At 37.0% G+C, this 22,076-nt stretch overlaps 1 protein-coding gene and 1 long non-coding RNA gene across 4 annotated transcripts in view; one reads left to right on the forward strand and one right to left on the reverse strand.

Moving 5' to 3' along the window:
* Positions 1-22,076, reverse strand: part of recql5 (RecQ helicase-like 5) — a 35,405-nt gene that overhangs the window by 8,812 nt on the left and 4,517 nt on the right. The window contains exons 4-12 of one of the 3 annotated variants that reach the window (XM_026916733.3): positions 20,622-20,718; positions 18,636-18,747; positions 18,320-18,482; positions 15,994-16,076; positions 7,523-7,744; positions 6,480-6,576; positions 5,923-5,959; positions 2,029-2,093; positions 828-901 (exon numbers count right to left, since the gene is read on the reverse strand). In XM_026916733.3, the coding sequence (XP_026772534.3) occupies positions 828-901; positions 2,029-2,093; positions 5,923-5,959; positions 6,480-6,576; positions 7,523-7,744; positions 15,994-16,076; positions 18,320-18,482; positions 18,636-18,747; positions 20,622-20,718 (950 nt within the window). Of the gene's footprint in view, positions 1-827; positions 902-2,028; positions 2,094-5,922; positions 5,960-6,479; positions 6,577-7,522; positions 7,745-11,207; positions 11,314-14,878; positions 15,016-15,993; positions 16,077-18,319; positions 18,483-18,635; positions 18,748-20,621; positions 20,719-22,076 lie in introns of those variants that run through there. The other 2 variants (XM_053239202.1, XM_034309881.2) reach the window with 2 other exon arrangements.
* LOC113528277 (uncharacterized) lies at positions 10,594-15,961 on the forward strand. The gene is made up of 3 exons (XR_003402923.3): positions 10,594-11,016; positions 12,706-12,847; positions 14,920-15,961. It is a non-coding gene; the product is annotated as an uncharacterized LOC113528277 (long non-coding RNA).

Below are 22,076 nucleotides of genomic sequence, written 5' to 3' on the forward strand. Positions count from 1 at the left end.
TATATATAATTAAATAAATAGGGCCCCTCAGACATCCCGTTATAAAGGACAATTTAACACCTCAAAAACATGGATAAAGGAAAATTAGAAAATGCTAAATGTAACTATAAAAGGTTAAAAAGTACAAGGTTTTCTAAGTTTTAAAATTAAGCATATCAAAAGAAGCTGTGATACTTTATATTAAATAGCTGGTGCATTTTCCTCATTTTGACAGCACAATAAACGTGACATAATTGACATAATCAGAACTGTACATCAATCAGCCATAACATTAAAACCACCTGTCTAATATTGTGTAGGTCCCCCTTGTGCTGCCAAAACAGTTCTGATCCATCGAGGCATGGACTCCACAAGACCTCTGAAGGTGTGCTGTGCTGTGTGGCAGCAAGGCTTTAGCAGCAGATCTTTTAAGTCCTGTAAGTTGCGAGGTGGGGCCTCCACGGATCGGAGCCTTCGCTCCCCGCATGCTTAAATGAGCCTTGGGAGCCCATGACCCTGTCACCAGTTCACCGGTTGTCCTTCTTTGAACTACTTTTTGTAGGTACTAATCACTGAATACTGGGAACACCCCACAAGACCTGCTGTTTTGGAGATTCTCTGACCCAGTTGTCTAGCCATGACAATCTGGCCCTTGTCAAAGTCACTCAGATCCTTAAGCTTGCCCATTTTTCCTGCTTCCAACAACTTCAAGAACTGACTTTTCACATGCATCCTAATATATCCCACTCTTTTACAGGTGCCATTTGTAACGAGATAATCAATGTTATTCACTTCATGGCTGATCGATGTATACTGTTGGCTAATTAAGAAGAAATCCTGAACAATACCTGCATGGCTGATCTGTTGTGCCTCTGCAGTTAGTCAGAGATGCCTGGAGAAGAGACAGACAGTGCTCTCGTGCCTGACAGACACACACACACACACACACACACACACACACACACACACACACACGCAAGCAAACAAAGTACTGATATGAATTAAATAAAGCTTTTCAATGCAATTATGTTCAGTACATTTTGCTAAGCTTCAGTTTCTGTATCTTTGAAATATTTCTAGTAGATGTTTTCAAGACAACATACAACACAGAGTTTTGCCACTAGGAGGCAGTTCTTTCCCATCTCTTACACTGTACATTTATGCACTTATATACTTATACCGCAAGCTTTAAATATGCTTATTGTTTTTACACTACCTATGTATTGTAAGCAGTACAAACATAGCCTTCATGTAAGTGCACGTCTGTAAGCCAGTACTCATTATCCTCACTTTAATAAGAAAAGCTCACAGAATTAGCCATACCACAGATCAATTTTATTGCATCTGTTTAAAGGAAACCCTCAAGAACAACATGCTGTGATTAGGACTGGCCTTTTGATCATACTCATATCCGTTTCCTCTACAAATGCAGCTTTCCAGAGAAAAACATTCTACAGTGTTAGCTAATTTTAGGGACATCCTTTTTGTCTGTATTGTTTATAAGTCAGGAAGTAATTCCACCACAGGAAAGTCTTCAGGACACGGGGCTTTCTCTCTAACATGACAAGCTGCAACTCCCAGAGAGAGAAATAAGAGATGCTGGTGAGAGACTGTTTATAGCTGCAATAACATAAGTAAGAGAAAGAACTGACTAACTTACAGACATTCTACAACATTAAATGTAACCATAAATGAATAAAAAGTATGTCATTTATTAATAAATAACAATAAATTGTAACTGTTGATAAATCACTGTGTTATAAGAGGAATAAAACACTTTGGTACATGGTGTTATAGTAAAATAAATCAACTTTGAGATAGTAACAGATCACACCACAACATCATGGAATATTCTGCTATAACAGCAATCCCCATTGTGTTTTATTCCTTACACAACACACTGAAGTGAATTCCAGAAAAGCGATGCTCAGCGAATTTCTTAGTGACCTGGAGGCCAGCTGGGCTCCACGTTTTCAGATTGAGACACATGTCTGCATGATAATGTGTTTACTGAAAGCTGGAGTGTGACAGCTGCCACAGAAGCGTCACCTTCACTGTGAGTCTTGGGATTCTCTGACTGCTTGCCTCCTTTAATGGACAGTCAGCATCTGGAGCTAAAAAAAACAAAACAGAATAATAAATATAATATTTGTGTCCAAGACAATGTGTCAAAAAAACCCTATAACTAAGTAACTTCATTTTGTCTGTATGGTCATCTCTCAACCCAAGTACTCTCATACACTTTCTGAGACAACGTCAAGTGTCAAGCTGAAGAGTAATATTTAGTTAGTGTGGAAGGTGTGATTAGAGCTCTTATGCTGCCTTTCAGATTAGCAACAGAGCCAAACTCAACAGTCTATTTTTTATTCAAGTGGACGCCGCTCACATTCGTCTCGTATACTGCGGCCCAGCTGCATGAGTGGCAGTTTATACTGTATTAAAACTCTCCTCTCTCGAGTAGCTGATTTAGCTAACATTGTTACAAGAAGGTCAAATTCCAGTTAAGCACAGATTGGTGAAAATATGCAGAACATGAAAAACACAGATGCAATTCTAGAGCAATGATTGAGTGCAACAACTGAAGAAATACACAATGATTCCACAAAGTACCATCTGTTATGGAATATGCACAAGCATCGCAAAACCCAACATCTCTACTAAATTAGAAAAAAACGGCACAAAATAAGAAGGTACATGTATAATAAACACTATCCCTGCATGTACCTGTGAGTAAATACCTGTATTTTCACTCTCATTGGTGGCAGACAGTGTGCAGTGTGCTGTTTCGGAATGCCGTATTTGGCTCATTGTCTGATGTCAAAATGACCAGTACCACTAAGCATGTGTTATGAGGTGCAGTAGGATAAGTAAATGTAACTCTTTTGAATGAAATGCCCTAAAAAGCTAACATGGCGAATAGTGAATGAACTTTAGCGTGAACCAATCGGCACCAGCAACACTGATTTTAGGTCTAAAAAGGGCTGAGAGGCAGCACTTTCATACAGCACTGTGTGAACCCCATAGCCAATCACAACTTCTACTAAGATATGTTACTATTGCTATACGCCTCAGAGGCTGTTAAGTAAAAAAAAAAAAAAAAAAAACATGACGGGAGGTGTGACGCAGCCTGCTACCACACCAAAGTTGATTATTTTTCAATAACAGCACATCCCTTCAAGTTTTATTCCTCTTATAACACAGCAATTTGCCAACATTTATTTATTTATTTATTAAAAGAACGACACATTTTTATCCAGTTATAGTTACATTTTATGCTGTTGAACATCTGCAAAACAAGGCAGTTCTTGTTATCCCTTCTGTTGTAACAGCTATTAACAATCATTCCCTCTCTTTTCCTCTCTCTCTCTCTCTCTCTCTCTCTCTCTCTCAGTTAATTAGACTGAGAAAATGCAGCTTGTTACAGAAAGACCACAAAGACTTTCCAGTGTCGGAAAATGTTACAAACGTTACAGCTTTACAACTGTATAACAAATTGTAGACACTGGAGACTCCTTCCACAAATGCTAAATAAATGCCATCCTTACGGAAAGCATCATATCAACAATTATTTGTTTGTCTGGAGCGTCATGTCTCTGTGGACGTTGTTACTACGGAAACGATAAAGAATTAAAACCAGAGCATTAATATTAATCATCTGGCCAAACGTATTCTCAGAGCTGCTGTTATAGAAAACTAATCAACACCTTCTGACCAATCAGAATTAAGAATTCAACAGCGCTGTGGTGTGACTAATATATTCCTAAAACATTAGGCACATTTGCAATGTTGCTCCCAACTCTATCGTATTTTTGACAGAGAATGATAAGAAGTTGCTTCAACATATTGTAAGAAAGTTAGAGTGCACTCAAAAAGAAAAAAAAAAGAAGAAAAGAAATAGCATTCCTACAAACTTTTGCTGTCTATAGACCATAATGTTATTTGCTTTTATATATATCAGTGGCATGCAGTGGTGTTTTAAAATGAGGAGACAGTATAATATATATATATATATATATATATATATATATATATATATATATATATATATATATATATATACATATATATATATATATATATATATATATATATATATATATATACACACACACACACACACACACACACTGTATATAAACATTACATAAAAGAGAGAACAAATATTATTCTCTTTTGTATTTTATTATTTTTAAAATTTTATTTAATATTTTTAATACTAATTATACATTTCATAGTGTTTTTATGCATTTTTACATTTATTCCAAAATAATAACTAAAGTAACAATTATTGCAGTAACAATTTGAACAATATTTTGGAAACACAAAACTAAGGTTTCATTAGTTAACATTAGTTAACTACTTTAGTTAACATGAACTAAGAATGAACAATACTTCTACAGCATTTATTAATCTTATTTAATATTATTTTCAGCATTTACGAATGCATTATTAAAATCAAACGTGTTTGTTAACATTAGTTAATGCACTGTGAACTAACATGAACTAACAATGAACAACTGGATTTTTATTAACTAACATTAACAAAGATTAATAAATACTGTAATAAATGTTCATTGTTTGTTCATGTTAGTTAACACATTAACTAATGTTAACAAATGACACCTTATTGTAAAGTGTTACTAATATTTTTTTATTTGTGAACTGATGTTCAGCTGTTCTTTTTAATAGTCAACTTAATAGTCAACTTAATCGTCATAAAAGCTCTGTGAACACAAACACAGACATGAAGATATGTCTTTCATTTCATCAAGCTGAATGCTCACTAAAAACTAACACTCATCACGTTTTCAGGCCATTTCAGGTTTTCATTTTTGACGTGACACAAAACAGTGATATCTAAGCGGGTGAGTTGTTTCCTTACTTTAGAATTAGACAGTAACGCCATCATTTTGTCCATTCAGGCCGAGAGCTTGCACGAAAACAAGAGGCGGGATTTATCGAACGAACCTATCACATCCAATCATAACCGATCATATCCAATCATAACCGATCATATCCAATCATAACTGATCACATCCAATCATAACCTATCATATCCAATTATAACCGATCATATCCAATCATAACTGATCATATCCAATCATAACCGATCATATCCAATCATAACTGATCACATTCAATCATAACTGATCACATCCAATCATAACCGATCATATCCAATCATAACCGATCATATCCAATCATAACCTATCATATCCATTTATAACCGATCATATCCAATCATAACCGATCATATCCAATCATAACCGATCATATCCAATCATAACTGATCACATCCAATCATAACAGGTCATATCCAATTATAGCGCGACGGAGGCCTCTCACGTGACTTTCCCCCATTCATTCTCAATGACCCCCCACTAAACCCACGGCACGTCCACTGTAACTTTACCTGCGGGTGTCGCTGTTGGACAGTGTTACTTTATAAAAACGAGTGACTTTTATACTTTTAATGTCATTTTTAGTAATATTTGCGTCGTTTTATTTTTGCAATATCGATTATTTTCTCATCCAATTTTTTGAGGAGACAATGCCTCCCTTGAGGAAACGCCCCTCCTGATATATATATATATATATATATATATATATATATATATATATATATATATATATATATATAGAGAGAGAGAGAGAGAGAGAGAGAGAGAGAGAGATAGATAGATAGATAGATAGATAGATAGATAGGTAAAGATCTTCTCAGAATGTCCAGAAAATATGACAATGTTTTTGAACCAAACCGTTCCTAGAACCATAATGTTCTGCTAAACCTGTTAGCTGGTTTTCTCCATGATCACACAATATCCAAAAAAACAGCTGAACATACAGCAGGACTCCTAACAGTGCAATGGCAGTTTCCACTATTCAGGATACCAGGTTTTGTGTACTTTGGCAATACTGAAAAAGTTGGACACTGACACTAACCTGGTGAAGCAAACGTCTCTTTAGGGCCACCTGATCCCTGCAAGTTTAAAAAAAAACAAAAAACAGATATGATATGAACAACGGGACATGAAGATTATAAGATATAGATATTTCTGCATTGCAGGTCATTAGTTACAGGTAGCGGTGCTATATAGCATGCATGTCAATGCCTCAGATACATTACCGCCCATCCTCTAAATAAATAAATCTAGTTATTTCCCAACTCCATGTGAATTCACTCTCCTGAAAGCCTCTGGGGCGCTGGGATAATCCTGATATTCCAGCTCTTTCACTAACCCCCCTTCACTATTTGTTTGGCTTTTTGTCAATTGGAGTAAGTTTCAAAATTTCCCCTTTGGTGTGGGAAACAGTATGCTTTCTGATTTTCTCACCCACATGGACAAGACATAAAGCCTGTATTTCTCATTCTGAGAGGATTGTGGCTGGGAAACAGATGTGCAATGAAAGAAATGAAAGAGAAAGAGAGTAAAAGAGAGAGAGAGAGAGAGAGAGAGAGAGAGAGAAGGGGAAATAACAGAGAAACAGTTTAAATTTACCTTGCGCAGACTCATCTGTTTCCTGAACAGATCCCCAAACTCTTTTTTTCGTTTCTCAGAGTCATCCTCAGCCCTGCCCTCCCACTCCTCATCATACCTGAACACCCACACACACACAATCAGGAGCAGGGGTCATCCGTTAGATTTAATCATTTAACCAAATTCTCACAAAGCAAATACAGTTTGTATACACACACACACAGACACACACACAGTTCTTGAACACTCACATCCAATCACCCACTCCTCAGAATTACACACACATCAACAACGCTCAAAAACAGAATGGTTAAAATTAATGTATTTAATGCACTCGTTCTAATATGTTTCTATAGTTACAGCTCATTCACAGAACGCTCCACATAATCTAAGCCTAATAATAAACAGATTTTAAAAAATGTGTTGATTTAACAAAAACATACATTCACTGATATGATTAATCTTTTTGTAAAAAATCTCCAGTGTCAGTGCTTCGTAATGGTCAGTAGGTTTTCCACCATGGGAAAGTCTTCAGGACAGAGGGCTTGTTTTGGTTTTTGGTTTCTCTCTAACATAACAAGCTTCATTTTTTTTTGTCTTACTAAATTCAAGAGTGAAAACAAGTGAGGTCAGTGATGGAATGACTGTTTATAGCTGGTACAACGTAACTGAGAACAGGAACTAACATTGAATGTAGGTATAAACAAATAGAAAATATGTTGTGTTGTTCTTTAATTAATTAATTTAATTAAAATTGTCAGCATTTGCCAACTTGCTGTGGTATAAGAGGAATAAAACACTTCGGGGCAAACTAGGAAAACAGTAAACTTCACACAATCCTTGTTGATTATTTTCCTTTAACATCACGCCCTGAAGTGTTTTATTCCTTGCTTAACAACTTAAACTGAAAAGTAGCAATGTTGCTATCTTGCTACTGGAAAATGTTTACTAATACAAACTGTACTAAAAGATTTTTGCAGTTAACTGATTATTTTGTACATATAAAAATGCACTTAATGTCCCAATCCCATGACTCAAGAATCTTTAGTAGTGTGTCAGCTGACCTCTCAAAGCCGTAGCCTTTCTTCCCTCCTCCATAGAGCTCGCGGTCAAAGCCAAAAGGTCCCCTGCTCTCAGAGCTCTGCGCTGGCCCGGTCTTAGTGCTAAGGGCAGCAGCTCTCTCCAGTTGGGCACGGACAAGTTTAGGGTTTTGACAGTAATCGCAGGCACCGGCACAGTTGGGTGTCTGGTCCCCGAAGAACTTAGATATAGTGGCATGTCTGCATCTGGAGAAGCAGGAAGAAGATTTATGTGGGTTAGTCAGTGAGAAATGTGCATTGTAGTATTTTGTTACATACTTATAGCATAACAGATGTCCAGAAGGAGTGCTAACTAAATCTTACTAGCTAACATAGCCAAGACAGACAATATAATTAAATAGTAATTCTTCATGTGCTGATGCTGAGACCATCAGCATGTACTTTTAACAATGCATAACAAAAAGCTTTTTGTACACATATAACCAGCAACACAAAGACATGGCATTAAAGTACTAGGATATGGATATAGTTAAAAGCAGGTAGATTGATTTTATATACTGTATTTGTACTATATTCTATTTATACTTTGTGTTATATTTCTTTAGCTTGAACCCTATAGCCTACCAGAAATGGTAGCCTAGTCATTCTTCATTCCTCAGATACTACAGTGTTAGTAAAAATGTTTTTTTTTTTAAAAACAGGTTCTTGGAATCTGGACATCAGTTGTTGGGAAATATCTATTGTATTTTTGATATGAACCCCATTAGGGGTTCCTCCAGGGAGACAAAACAAACAACCCTTTAAACTGTTTCTAAGAGTGTACACTTCAATTTGTGCTGGACTACTCTATTGTTAAAAAAAATACATCTGTAGCCCAGCATAACACCATGACTCCTACATGCCATACAAATGACTTGTGCTATTATTAGATCTAGCATAACCTATACATGAAGAAAAACATCTCAAACATCTCAAAATCATATAACCTATAGGAACTGCACAAAACTGCATCTCAGAAAACTTCTAACGAAGCCGGAAGAAAAGACTTTGGCTCATATGAGATTTGTTTACTATTAAGTGTCCCATAATCCCTGAATTCAAGTTTTATTACTATAGTTAATTTGCTAGCAGCATGGGGAGCATGCAATCACCAAACATAGCTGTATGGACATTAACCTACTTCCAGTGAGGAGTTAAATCTCTAAAACACTACATCCACACTTAGCCCTAACCTGACACCAACCCAAGCCCTGACCCTTACTGATACTAGGTCTACCCTGAACTAGAATATCCCACCCAGAGACAGAAAAAAAGTGATTGACAAAATGATCCCAATTATTGGAAGTTGATTCACTGACTATTTATACTAACCCCAATTAACAAACAGAATGTTATGTGGTGGCCTTGTGTGTCTGTGGCCACAGACACAGACACAGACACACGCACTGGCACATTTTTCTAAACTAGCAACAAAAGAGATCCTGCAAGTCATCTTGTCCTGCAATCCTACCACCTGCCCATTGGATCCAATATCTTCCACAATGCTCCACACCATCTCACAAGACCGCCTCCCCTTCATCACTATTATCACTAATGGCTCGATAACATCTGGTCATGTACCAAATGCATTCAGGAGAGCATGCGTTATTGCCATCCTGAAGAAACCAACTCTGGGTCCCTCAGACATCAGCAACTACCGACCGGATTCACTTCACTTTCACAAATCCTCAAACACACCGTCTACAATCAACTGTCTGTCTATCTCTCACAGAACAACCTCCAAGATCCTAACCAGTCTGGTTTCAAAGTGGCACATTCCACAGAAACTGCCCTTGTGGCAGTCATTGAGAAGTTCCATGCTGCTAGATCAGCCAAATCCTCATCCTCCTCCACCTTTCAGCAGCGTTTGATACAGTCAACTACAAGACTCTTGTCCATCCTCATGAGTCTTGGAATTCACTCTGGATAAGGGTATCTGCCAAATGCCATTAAATGTAAATATAATGTAAATGCGTTTTCTTTTCAAATAAAACTCCCATACTTTCCCCTGCTCAAACCTTGAGAAAAATGTAGGCCATGTGGACATTAGCCTAGCAATTTATAAAAAGATTATATTGAAAATGTACAGATTTTTTTTTTTTTTTTTTTACTGTTTTCTTACATTACTGCAGCAGCCGCAGTATAGTTGAGTTTCCGTGACACCCTCCAGCACACTCCTTAAACTTGAAATGGTGGAAATGCACTTTTCATGTCTTTTTTTTTAGGCTGTCTGTTCTGGGCCATTATATTACTTATCTCCATGATAAAATGCGAACAGGGAAAAATCAAACACTGCACAAACATGGTAGAAACGGGTTTTACCAGGCTACCAAGTACACACAACTACACACACTCTCACAGAAACTTCTTTCCATAGCCCACACCAGAAGGTTTCAGGTTACACCAGTGTCTGAGATAGTTTGTAGAGGGACTGGGGGGCTTGGACTCAGCCCTCAATGAAAACAGCATGTGTACAGTAAACCTCGGTGCAATCCCACAAAAGGCCTCTGTGTGCCACGTCTCTACACACAAACCAGTTGAGTAGTTATGCATATTTCTGTTTTGTTCACTTGTTGATTTTACAATGAAAAGTTTCATGTAGTTCACTAGTGAAATGAAATATTTCACAACAGTGTTGAGCCTCAAACAAAATGCCCATGTTAAAAATGAGAGTCACATGGTGGAGGAATGCCTGAGGCAGATAACTAACAGGTTTTTTAAGTTGAGGTGCTATATGTGTGTGACAGGCTGTCAGGAAATGTATGTATTTGCATTTATGTATATAGTCAATGCCCTTCTTTTGTCAAGTGTCAATTCCCTAATTCCAAGCAATGTAACATACACACTTTTCACTGCTGTAATACAGGACACCCCAGTCCAGGAAACAACAAACATAAACCACACTCTTACACTGCCAGAATAGTTTTTGAATTAGAGGACGGGAAGGGGGAAGAAGAAAAAAAAAAAGGAAAAGGAGAGTTTCCAGGGTGATCAGGGGGGAGGAGAAGTAGGCAGTCCTGCTGAGACAAAAGGGGGTGTGTGGGGGTGAGAAGTAAATAGAGAAAGAGAGGGAGGACAAAACAGACAGAAAGACAGAGAGAGAGGCAGTCTCTTGTGGAGAGAACGTAAAGAAGCTGAATTCTGGCTGCGAAAGGGGGGAGAACAGGCTGAAAAATACAACCCACATGCATGTTAAGTAGTTAGTCATTCAACAGAACAGCAACAGCCGTAACTGTGTGACAGCACTTGGAGAACTGCCTGCATCGAACAAGTACAGCAAGAGAAAGCAATAAACTGGGGAAAAAAACTCGGAATGAGACAAGAATAACAAGTGAAACAAGACTGGACGGCAGTCAAAAGGCAGCCTGTACGCAACTCTGTGGAGGAGTTAAACAGTCAGCCAGGCTGCTTGTGGAATTCCTAAATCAGCTACTGGAACTGAAGCACAGGAAAAAGGGGCAGCACATTTTTCCCCTCAGGTAAGAGAGGACTGTTTTGTTAATGCAAACTGGTTAGGCTAGTTAAGGCAATGCTGCACTCACAAACTCAGTCACACCTAATTCACAGATTAAAAGAATTCATGTCTGAATGTGCTTGAAGATTGGTTAAAGAGAAAACAGCACTTAATTCCTTTTACAAGCCTTACTACATTCAAACACCTGCTGCATACCTTTCAGACAAGGAATGAGCAAGGAATCCACTACACTATTTCCAACAGCTACTCTTGTCCAACTGTGTTGCTGCAATGCCTTCTAAAGTCCACTGCCAGTGCATCGCTGTTCAAACAGAACAAACAAACAAACTTAGAAACCACAAAGGCTGTGGGAAGAGAAAAGCTAAAATAATGTGGTTGAGTCAGTTGACCGGAATCTATTCACAGCCACACCTCCAATGATGGACAAATGTAAACTATGTGCAAAGCACTTTTACATGCTATGCTTTACATATTACATTTATTTACAGACTAAACTTTTACATATTACGTTTATTTACAGACTAAACCTTTAAATATTATGTTTACTTACAGACTAAACCTTTAAATATTACATTTACTTGCAAACATTTACATATTGTTTGTTTACAAACTAAATGTACATACTGCTTACATACTCGCATACTAAACCTTTACATACTGTTTATGTATGCTAAACTTTCACATAGTATGTTTACATTCAAATGAACATACATACAACATATTTACAACTAACTTACATACTGTTTACATACTTACATACCATGTTTCCATTCAAGCATTCACATAACATACATACACCTATCTTACGTATCTCTGTTTACAGATTTATGCACTAAACTTTTACATACTATGTTTACATACATATAATATTTTTACATTCTGTTTACATCATTACATATTGTTTACATACCAGTTTTGCATTTTTTTTTTTTACATATTTACAAACTAAACTTTTACATACTTGCATAATATGTTTAAGTGTCTTAAAACTACGTGTACATACCTATGTACTAAACCTCTTCGTACTATGTTTTTTAACCAGTATAAACACAGCTATTATCCCTTAAACTCAACCTTTAAAGTTGCACTGTGATGACATCCAAACTATCGAAATGCTGCATAGTCAGTTTTGAATATGGAGTCGGATTAAGATCCAGAGAACCTACATCTTAGATCAAAAGCCTTAGAACTAGACGCCTGTGGTCTTTAAAATTAAAAAGCTGTATCCCCCATAGAGGCCTTTTTCTCCACACAGTGACACCACCCTGTGATACACACCCTTACGGAACACACCCAACTCACTCCACCACAACAAGTCCCAAAAAAGCATGCTGAATGATAGGCCTACATCGTTTTAAACATCAGGTTCTCTTCTGTGTGGCTAAAGCACCATACGTCTGCAGTCACACAGATCAGCCACGTTTGTAGGAAGCGCGCTCAGTCTGTTGACCTTGCACAGATGACATCAACCACAAAGTGGATTTTGTAACTGCTGCTGATAGTCTGTTACAAACCAGAATAAGGACACATTTAGGTGTGGTATGAAATGAGTGAGAGAGCTAAGTTAAGCCAGAACTTCCACTGGGGTCATGTCAGGCTATAAATGACACCGGCTGTAAACACTGCTTTGCTGGAGGCCATCCAGATTAGGAACGGAGCCAGTGCACTGATCCGAATACTGTCCACTTGTTAGTGACAGCTGTGACCAGCCGAGAGAATGGATGCCAAACAGGAAGTACTTGATATCCTCCAAAAGATCTGGATCAAGCTACAGACCCTCCCTGAAGCGAACGCCATCGAGAAAGGAGGCTTCCTCATACTCCTCCTCTTCATTTGTAAGTGCCACATGTCTATCTATAAATCTATACTTTTTAACACACCTGCTGGATACTGAGTAGATATATACACACAACTTTGGGTGTGTAGTAAATTTATTTGGCTCATGTGGGCAGATATTTATATTTAGCAGACTACTCTAAGGATGCATTCAGATAAAATCTCAACGCAAAATCCATAATTTAATACATGGTACCAAACCCTAACCACCACTGTTTAGCCAACATACACATTTACAATTTAAGGTTAAGAGCATGTATTATTGTATCAAATATTAATCAATAACGGACATGAAATCAGTAGAAAAAAATATATAGACAGAAGTGTTGAAAGTGTATTAATAAAATTTACCTTATACTAAAAGGGAAAAAATGCATCTCCTGAGTTGAGTGTATTGACATTTAAGTGACTTGTGTGTAAGGCTTTGGTAAATAACCTATGACGTATAGTTACTGAATAGGAAAGGCCTAGATAAATATGTAGCTAACTGAACTTTTAAGGATATTTCTTTTAGTTGAATGTTTTGCCATTGTGAAACAAATGCATGGTGGCTTGGGAAAACCTTTCACATGATCAAATTTTGACATTTTCTGTATATAGTTATGAAAAGTACAGGCTTCCCAATTTTAAAGAATTATAATTTTACAATGGGAAATGAGTTAAAACTTTGATTATTAGCATCATCCACATCAGTCCCTGTCTCATCACCTGAGCTAAAAGGCACTTGAGGTATTTAAAAAAGAACCTCATCGTCAGCTCTTTACTGAACTGATCACTGTTCGTGACATGGATAAGTTATTCAGCCAAATTTAGTTTACAGAATGGCAGTATTTTTTATGAATGTCTTTTAGGTCATTTAAGCATTTTAAAGCTTTGTCTGAACAGAGTGCGTAAGCGCTCTTCTCCGTTTTGATGATGATGTGACGGTGCAGGAGCGTCATGGACATTTTGACAGCCAAGATCTGATTATAAAGTGAACTGATTATGCTTATGTCTATTTCATCACATTCATACTGGCACGTATCTATCCAACAACTTGATCAGAGCATGACATTCATTGCATGAGAACAGCACAAATAGCTAGCAAGATTGTAGACTTTATCTTTAAGCAATTTCATTAGATTCCATGAAAACCGAATCCGGGGCCATTTTAGGTTGGACAAAAAACAAGTCTGATATCTTTATGGTTATATTAAATAGCTCTGGATATTGAGATAAACAAATAATTAGCTGCTCCTCCACTGAAACTAGCGAGTAATAGTAAGTAATTAGTGTTTTTGTCACTGATTACCTGTAGGTGGTCTTACACAACATGATCTTTGCAGATATATACCAAGGCAAGGTTAGAAAATATCCTAAATAAAAACATTTCTATTTTGTTTTGGTAAAATATACTTGAGCTTTCTGAAAGTGGAGATGCCAAAGTATACTCCTGGCTGAAAAAGTCAATTTTGGTCAAAACCTGCTTTCCAGAATTCAAACCCAGTGACATCCCATGAGCTTTTCCTCACACATATGGAAATGCATTTATTACAATAAATGGAAAAAGTGCGGCGCCACACTGATGATGAGTAACAGATGCAGATAAAACTCCATACAAATACACAATCAAAACACGTGTGCTGTCAGAACAGCATGAGAAAAAGGAGAAGAGCATTTGGCAGATTTTTAGAGTCTTGTATTTTATTTATTTATTTTTTTGCTATGAACAATACAGACTGAAATGTGCCAATCTGACAGCCTGGAAAAAAAAAAAGTCATTTCTGTAACTGCCAGAGGCACTGCACAGTAATGCATTCTCACCAATTTCACTCTCTGCCATAACACTTTGGGTGAGAAATTACAGTCACTGTGGGTGTCTGTCATTTCTCACCCAAAGTGCTAGAGCACATGTTGTCCAAGTTTGTATGAAATCTAAAATATTGTGTTGATAGATATGGCCTGGAAGACCTGAAGAGACTTCACCTCTTCACCTCCTGAAATCAAAAACACCAACTCCTGTTATATAACTTTATTTGCTTGCCTATTTGTGGGCCAAAATGTCCAATAAAGTGGTGTTGTTTTCTTTCAGTGACATTCCTGGCCTTAGTGGTGTTTGCTTGTGCACAGTGCTGCTGTAGCTGTGGACGAAACCGAAGAAGTAACAACTCTGTCCTCTGAACCGTCTCTACAGTTCAGTCAACCATGGAGAAATACCAGACAATGAAAGAGGGACAGAGAAAAGAGGGGACAAACAGAGGTCACTACAAAAGCTTTGAGGAAATGAGTTTTTGCACTAGGCCTTTTCACGCCTGCCTCCATGACACAGTAAAAAGTAAAAAGGAAATGAATTCAGAGGAGAGAGAATGGCCTGCTCAGCCCTCTGGTGTCAACTGAAGGAACTTCAGTGTATACAGAATGCACTAAAACTGCAAATGTGGCTTTTACTCTTGTACATATATGTCATGTTTGTGAATAATCTCAAAATTGTAATCTGTACTATACCTATTAGGTGTGTATGCGAGCAACGGATCAGGGAAGAAGTGTCAAAGCTATGCAAGCCAACTGGAAAGGGAAATGGTGGCTCAGTGGTTACGGCTGTGGGCTATAGATCGGAAGGTTGTGAGTTTAAATCCCAGAATGACCAAGCTTTCCCTCAGTTGGATCTTGTCTCAATTGTCACTTTAAATAAAAGCAACAACCAAATGATCAAATGTAAATGAAAGAAACTTGGGAATGGTTGGGATGAACAGCAGAGCCAATGCAATTCAGTATTTATTCAATTTAAATGCGTTTTTCTTTTTTTTTTGTATTATTTGACTGAAGTACCAAGGTAGGAGCTAGTAAGATTTTGTTTTTACAACTAATACATAATGTGATCATTATAAGAATTCCAAACGATCACATCAAAACTTTAACTGACAATTATTACATAAATCATAACTCATCTCATAAGGAATTTTTCATACACAATGTCAAATATTTCTAAGACTTTTAGCTCATGGAATCTTAGATGTAGCACCTTTAAGCATTATTAATTTAAACAATTTATAATAAAACATGTTCCTTTCTTTTATACAAACGTACCTAAAACCTATAATACATTGAATAAATACAAATCTATTAACTGTTAAGTTTAAAGTGTGTGCACTGTATGAAATCTTACCCCTCTTGTTCACAGAAAGCAACCATGGCCTCAAAGTCCAGCAGAGGTGCTTTGTCCTGTTCTTTCTCCGAACCTCGTTTCTCCTGAAAGAAAGGACTGTTATGAAACATTTCAAAAACACACAATAACACAAGTGACATCCAAACTATGAGTCTAAAACCTAAGTTACATATTAGGAACCTTTTTATTCCCCAAGTTGTTTATCAGGCATTAAATGACGGGCCAGAAAGGCCTACACACACACACACACACACACACACATACACACACACACACGTCCACTATAAGTTTGTGTACACCTGACCATCATGCCCATAAATAAGTCTTCCCCAAACTGTTGCACACAATCGTCTAGAATGTTTTTATATGCTGTAGCATTAAGATTTCCCCTTTACTGGAACTAAGAGGCCCAAACCTGTTCCAGCATGACAATTCCCCTGTGCACAAAACAAAGTCCATAAACACATGGTATGCCAAGATTGATGTGGAAGAACTCGAGTGGCCTGCACAGAGCCCTGACCTCAACCCCACTGAACCCTTTGGGATGAACTGGAACGCCAACTGCTCCAGATATCACTTGTGGTTGAAATCCCCACAGCCATGTTCCAAAATCTAGTGGAAAACCTTCCCAGAAGAGTGGAGGTTATTATAACAGCAAAGGGGGACTAAATCTGGAATAGGATGTTCAACAAACACACATGGATGTGATTCGTTAGGTGTCCACAAACTTTTGGCCACATAATGTATATATGATTTGGAAATCCAAACTAGAGGTTGTTCATTAGGACTGGGATCCCACAGGAACCAACAAAAAAGGTCATGTGAATGGGCAGTTTCAACTTTCACGTGGGAGTTCAGATAAGAAGCTTGCGGGACAAAGAAAGGCCACATTCATTTAGAATGTACTGGATAAAAAACAGCTGCATCCAATTACTTTGGTAAGATGTTCCCGAGTCTAAGACGGAAAATACCCTTGAGTTTTAATCGTGACTTTGGAGCAGCCAACATATCTGTGAGGAAGACAAGGATCTTTGTACAGTCAAAGGCGATATAACTCAATATAAATAGGGGCCAGACCATTAAGAGCGTTAAAAACAAATAAGAGCAACAAACGCTAAAATAAACGGTGAGATAATGGCGTGAAGGAGCGGGAGTGGGTGGGATTGATCGAAACTCCTTTGGGGGTATGTGGAAGTAGGATTAAAAAAACAGTCCTGTGTACACCCCTACTCTAAAGTTCAGAGATATACTGTTTTTAAATATGATATTCAAAGCCAAAGAGACACTACCTGGGATACAAGACAACACAGTACATCTTTCTGTTTTCATTGAATATACCTTCATCAACATTTTAAAATTATTTTTTATCCTGTTTTCCCCCAGTTTAAGTGTTGCGAATTCTCACCATCACATGACAGCACCACCAGTCAGGGTGGACAGCCTTAGAACTGCAATTTCTAAGAACGTTTTGCACTCCAGTCTCCATCATTGAACAGTTAATAACCTCAGTCTAATACAATAGACTTAAGTTTAAAACTATAATGATGCTCATACTCAAGTTCTGGTTAAAACAATTAGCACTTTTTGACTATATAGTTACAGAAGAGAAATTATTTATAATTGCGATATCCAGTGTCACTCAGATGAGGGTCCCTTCTGAGTCTGGCTCCTCTCAAGGTTTCTTCCTCATGTTGTCTCAGGCAGTTTTTATTGCCACAGTCTCCTCTGGCTTGCTCATTAGGGATAAATTTATACATTTAAAATTTATATCCGTATTTCTGTGAAGCTGCTTTGTGACAATGTCCATTGTTAACAGCACTCTATAAATAAAACTGAATGGACCTGAATTGAATTAATACTTGTTTCCTCTGAGACAGCTGAAGCAAAACACTCACATCTTTTGGAACTGCATCACAGAGCAGCTGAACATGTTTAGTGGGAATGATAACTGCTCTATACCAATTCACAGACGGCCACAATTGAATAATGTTACTCTGATTGATAGGGGAGAAGATAACAGCATCCCTGCCACCCAGAGAGCAGCTCCAAATATGCTCTCTCAGACTCCTAATCATAGCATATGGCTTCACCCGGAGTCTTGTCATTTCCTATCACCAGAGTGAACGCTTTCAAAGTTGCACCACTTAGGAGCTTGAACATCACTTAACATGCATTGAATCCATTACTGAAATAGCTGGGAAAGTGAGCCAGGGTAAAGAAAACTGTCTGAGCATTACAAGTATCATACTTAATCCCTTTCACCAAGTAATCTAATCTGTAAGCTAATATTCACCAATCACTGTGTAATGTTCTCAGTATTACGTACCTGTTTGCGAGTGATCTCTTTACAGATGAGAAAGCGGAGTTGGTCTCTGTCTTTGGGAGAGTAGTATATTCGACAAGAAGACGGAAGGCCGTCACGGCCAGCACGTCCTGATTCCTGATAATAACTAGCCAAGGACTTAGCCAAGTTCCAATGAGCTACAAACCTGTGAGATACAAAGACGCATCACATCAGCACATATCTATATGCATGCTCACACAGACTCAAATGTGATCAGGAATGTGAAGTATTGCACATTTGAAGTTACACTGTATGCCAAATTATCTGTTGCTGATACGCAGAGAGCTTCATTACTCACCTCACATTGGCCTTGTCAACACCCATCCCGAAGCTGATAGTGGCCACAATGACAGGCACCTTCCCTTCCATCCAATCAGCCTGTGAATTAGTGCGATCTCCTGCTTTCAGACCTGCTCGCACAGACATTAATGAAAACAATAAAAACAGCATCTTTTATATTTCCAATAGGAACCTAAGAATAAAAATGTACCATTTCATTCCAAACTGCAGTATATCTCACTTTTAGAAATTTTGTTAATAAAGTTTTTTTTTTAAATTATTCTTTCATGCACAATTTATTTAAGCACAGGCTATATTGAAGGACATACAGAAATTTATGCAAATATATATCTAAAACATTTTTGTAAAGAAGTACAAGACTATTGCTTTTCCCAAAACACATCAGAAACACCACTGGATTAAAATATCAATTTTTATTTTTTTTAGAATAAATTTAGACATAAAAATAAATAATTAGTAGCAATAGATAGGAATTAAATTACAGAAAAAAAATAGGAATTTAAAAAATAACATTATTCATATTACTAACATTACTCCTTTAAAAGAATCAGTGGTAAAACTTTATTTTAAGGAACGCATGTAAGGTCTTAAATTAGACAGTATGTATTAGTCTTTATTCAAGGTCATGCTACATAACTGGAGATATGTTATGTAAATAATAATAAATAATAATAATTGCATTATTAGTTGTGTTAACATGCTATAAACACTTTATTAAAACCGTGTTACACAAACTACTGAGCAGGAATTAATAACCTAAATGTCCATGTTTGACCTTTAGGCTCTATGCTGTGCCAAGTGACTGGAGTTTACTGAAAATGTATTAATTTTTATTCCTTAATGAGTGATAACTAAACTTTTACTTTAGAAAATAGATCACACATTAAAGTATTAGTGACATACTCAGCATTTACTAGCTCTTAAAGCAATAAACTGCAGTTTATTGCTTGACACAGACACTGCCTAAAACCTACAGGTCTAACATGGACATTTAGGATATTAATTCACGCTCATTTGTTTGTATAACAGCTTTTAATAAGTTTTTAATAAAGTGTTTATTGTACATTATCACAACTCACCATAACTGATGTCTAGTCATGTAGCAATACAGGTCATGATCAATAAAGATTAGTACATAGTGAATAAACATTTCACAAGTGTCTAATTTGAGCTTTATTAAGCAAATGACTAATTAATCCCATATACGTGTTCCTTAAAATAAAGTGAAAACAGATCAATTTATATACAGATTAGTCAAGGCTATCTAATATTAGTCAATAGTATCAAAGATTTTACAATAAAAGTAACTTTTTGAGTAAATAAAACCATTTGAATTTAGTGACTGGTTTTATATTTGTGTGTTTATACTTTACTATGAGTTTATTTCACTTTTTCTCTGAATGATCTTTGTTCCTTTGAGGCTTTACATTCAGTCCTACTCACACATGAAAAACCAAATAATAGAAAGATCTAGTAACCCCTCAGTAACCCCTCAGTAAATCCTCAGTAACCCCTCACTAACTCCTCAGTAACTCCTCAGTAACTCCTCAGTAACCACTCAGTAATTCCTCAGTAACCCCTCCGTAACTCCTCAGTAATTCCTCAGTAATTCCTCAGTAACTCCTCAGTAACTCCCCAGTCTACATTAATAGCGAAAGTTGTACAATAACTGTGAAAGTTGTACGTTTAATATAATTTAATTGTTGTTTTTTTTTTTTTTTTTTTTGATGGAGCTGAGGTTAAGTACAATAGCTAAATAAAGCTCTTGGGCAAAATCTACTAATTTTTCTGGGATATTTTGCACTTTGTTTAAAAACAAACATAGCATTTTGAGAAGATCTTAATTTTTAACCTATATTATACGTTTATATATTTAACATATATAAATGACCCATAAATATTCGGTTACGTTGCTAAAAACAGTGTGTGGCGTACAGCACATTTTGAAAACAAACTCTTCAATGAAAGATTTCTAATGAGTTACCTGCATGGTAGGGCCTAGCCGTAATCCCAAGCTTAGTCAATCTGTGTGCGACATCCTCACAACTCTCTCTTGTGCGACAGTATACAATTCCACATCCCTTTAACACACACAAAAACATCATTAAAAATGAACAATTATATACACACCCTGGCCACTTTAATAGGTACACCTGCTTATTCGTGCAATTATCCAATCACGACAAGGGAAACAAAAAAAAAACCTGGTTTTCTACTGCCCAGTGAGTCTGTACCGATTGTAGCCTCAGATTCCTGCTCTTGGCTGACAGGAGTGGAGCTTGAAGTGGTCTTTTGATGTTGAGGTCAATTCACCTCAAGGTTCAGTGTGTTGTGCATTCTGAGATGCTTTTCTGCTCATTGCAGTTGTAAAGAGTGGTTATTTGAGTGATTGAAGCCTTCCTGTCACCCTCACCATTCTACCCTGATCTCTCTCAACAAGGAAGTTTGCTGGCAGAACTGGATGGTTTTTGTTTTTCTGCATAAAAATCCTAGGAAATCAGCAGTTTTTGAAATGCCATGGTCAAAGTTGCTGAGATCATCACCATTTTTTCCACCATTCTGATGTTTGATGTTAACATTAACTGAAGCTCTTGACCTGTATAATTTTGTGCACTGTGCTGTTGCCACATGATTGGCTGATTGGATAAATACATGAACGAACAGGTACACAGGAGTTCCTATTAAAGTATCCGGTAAGTAAATGTGCCTCTTTTCAATAAACTGTGTTTATGTTGGACATATTAAGATCTTAATCTATTTTCAAGATACTTTCTTTAAGTTTTATTAAACACTTAAACTTCACGTCATTTTATTAAACACTTAAACTTCACACTTAATTTGCCTATTTAGCAAACAGAAGTGAAGTTTCCTGAGCCAACAATATTAAAAATTGTCTAGGTTTATCTATTATTTGATTACAGTCGAACCTACCTCTCTGTAGGTTCAAATGATTAGTAATTATTTGAAAGCAGAAGGAACAAGCATTAGCCAGTGAGGAAAATTTGGTCTAATGTGAAGTTTATTACACAGGTTATTGGTTTCTAGAGCTCTCAGAGACCCTCTGAAGAAAGACTAAGATTCATATGTCTAGACAGAGTCCCAAATAATAGCTTAAGCATCTTTACATAATTACCTGAGAGTAAAATGTGCAAACCACTTAAGGCAGTGTGGTACAACGTCTTTGGAGAACTTATGAGGATTCATTACATGAAAGACTAAAGACTAACGCTGGTTCACACAAGTGGTTTAGTTGGCAACAAAAAAAGGACACATTCAAAAATTAAGTATGTGCATACACAATAAATGCCAGTGTAAAGAAAAACAAATGAAAAAAATCTATAGACGTAGGTCTTTAGAGCTTTGCAGTAGGAATGGAGACACACAGCCATTCCGAATGGAGGAAAAAGCTCGTCCCACCAATGAGAAGCCAGAACACCAA

The sequence above is a fragment of the Pangasianodon hypophthalmus genome, chromosome 13, assembly GCF_027358585.1.
Source record: "Pangasianodon hypophthalmus isolate fPanHyp1 chromosome 13, fPanHyp1.pri, whole genome shotgun sequence".
Lineage (NCBI taxonomy): Eukaryota > Metazoa > Chordata > Actinopteri > Siluriformes > Pangasiidae > Pangasianodon > Pangasianodon hypophthalmus.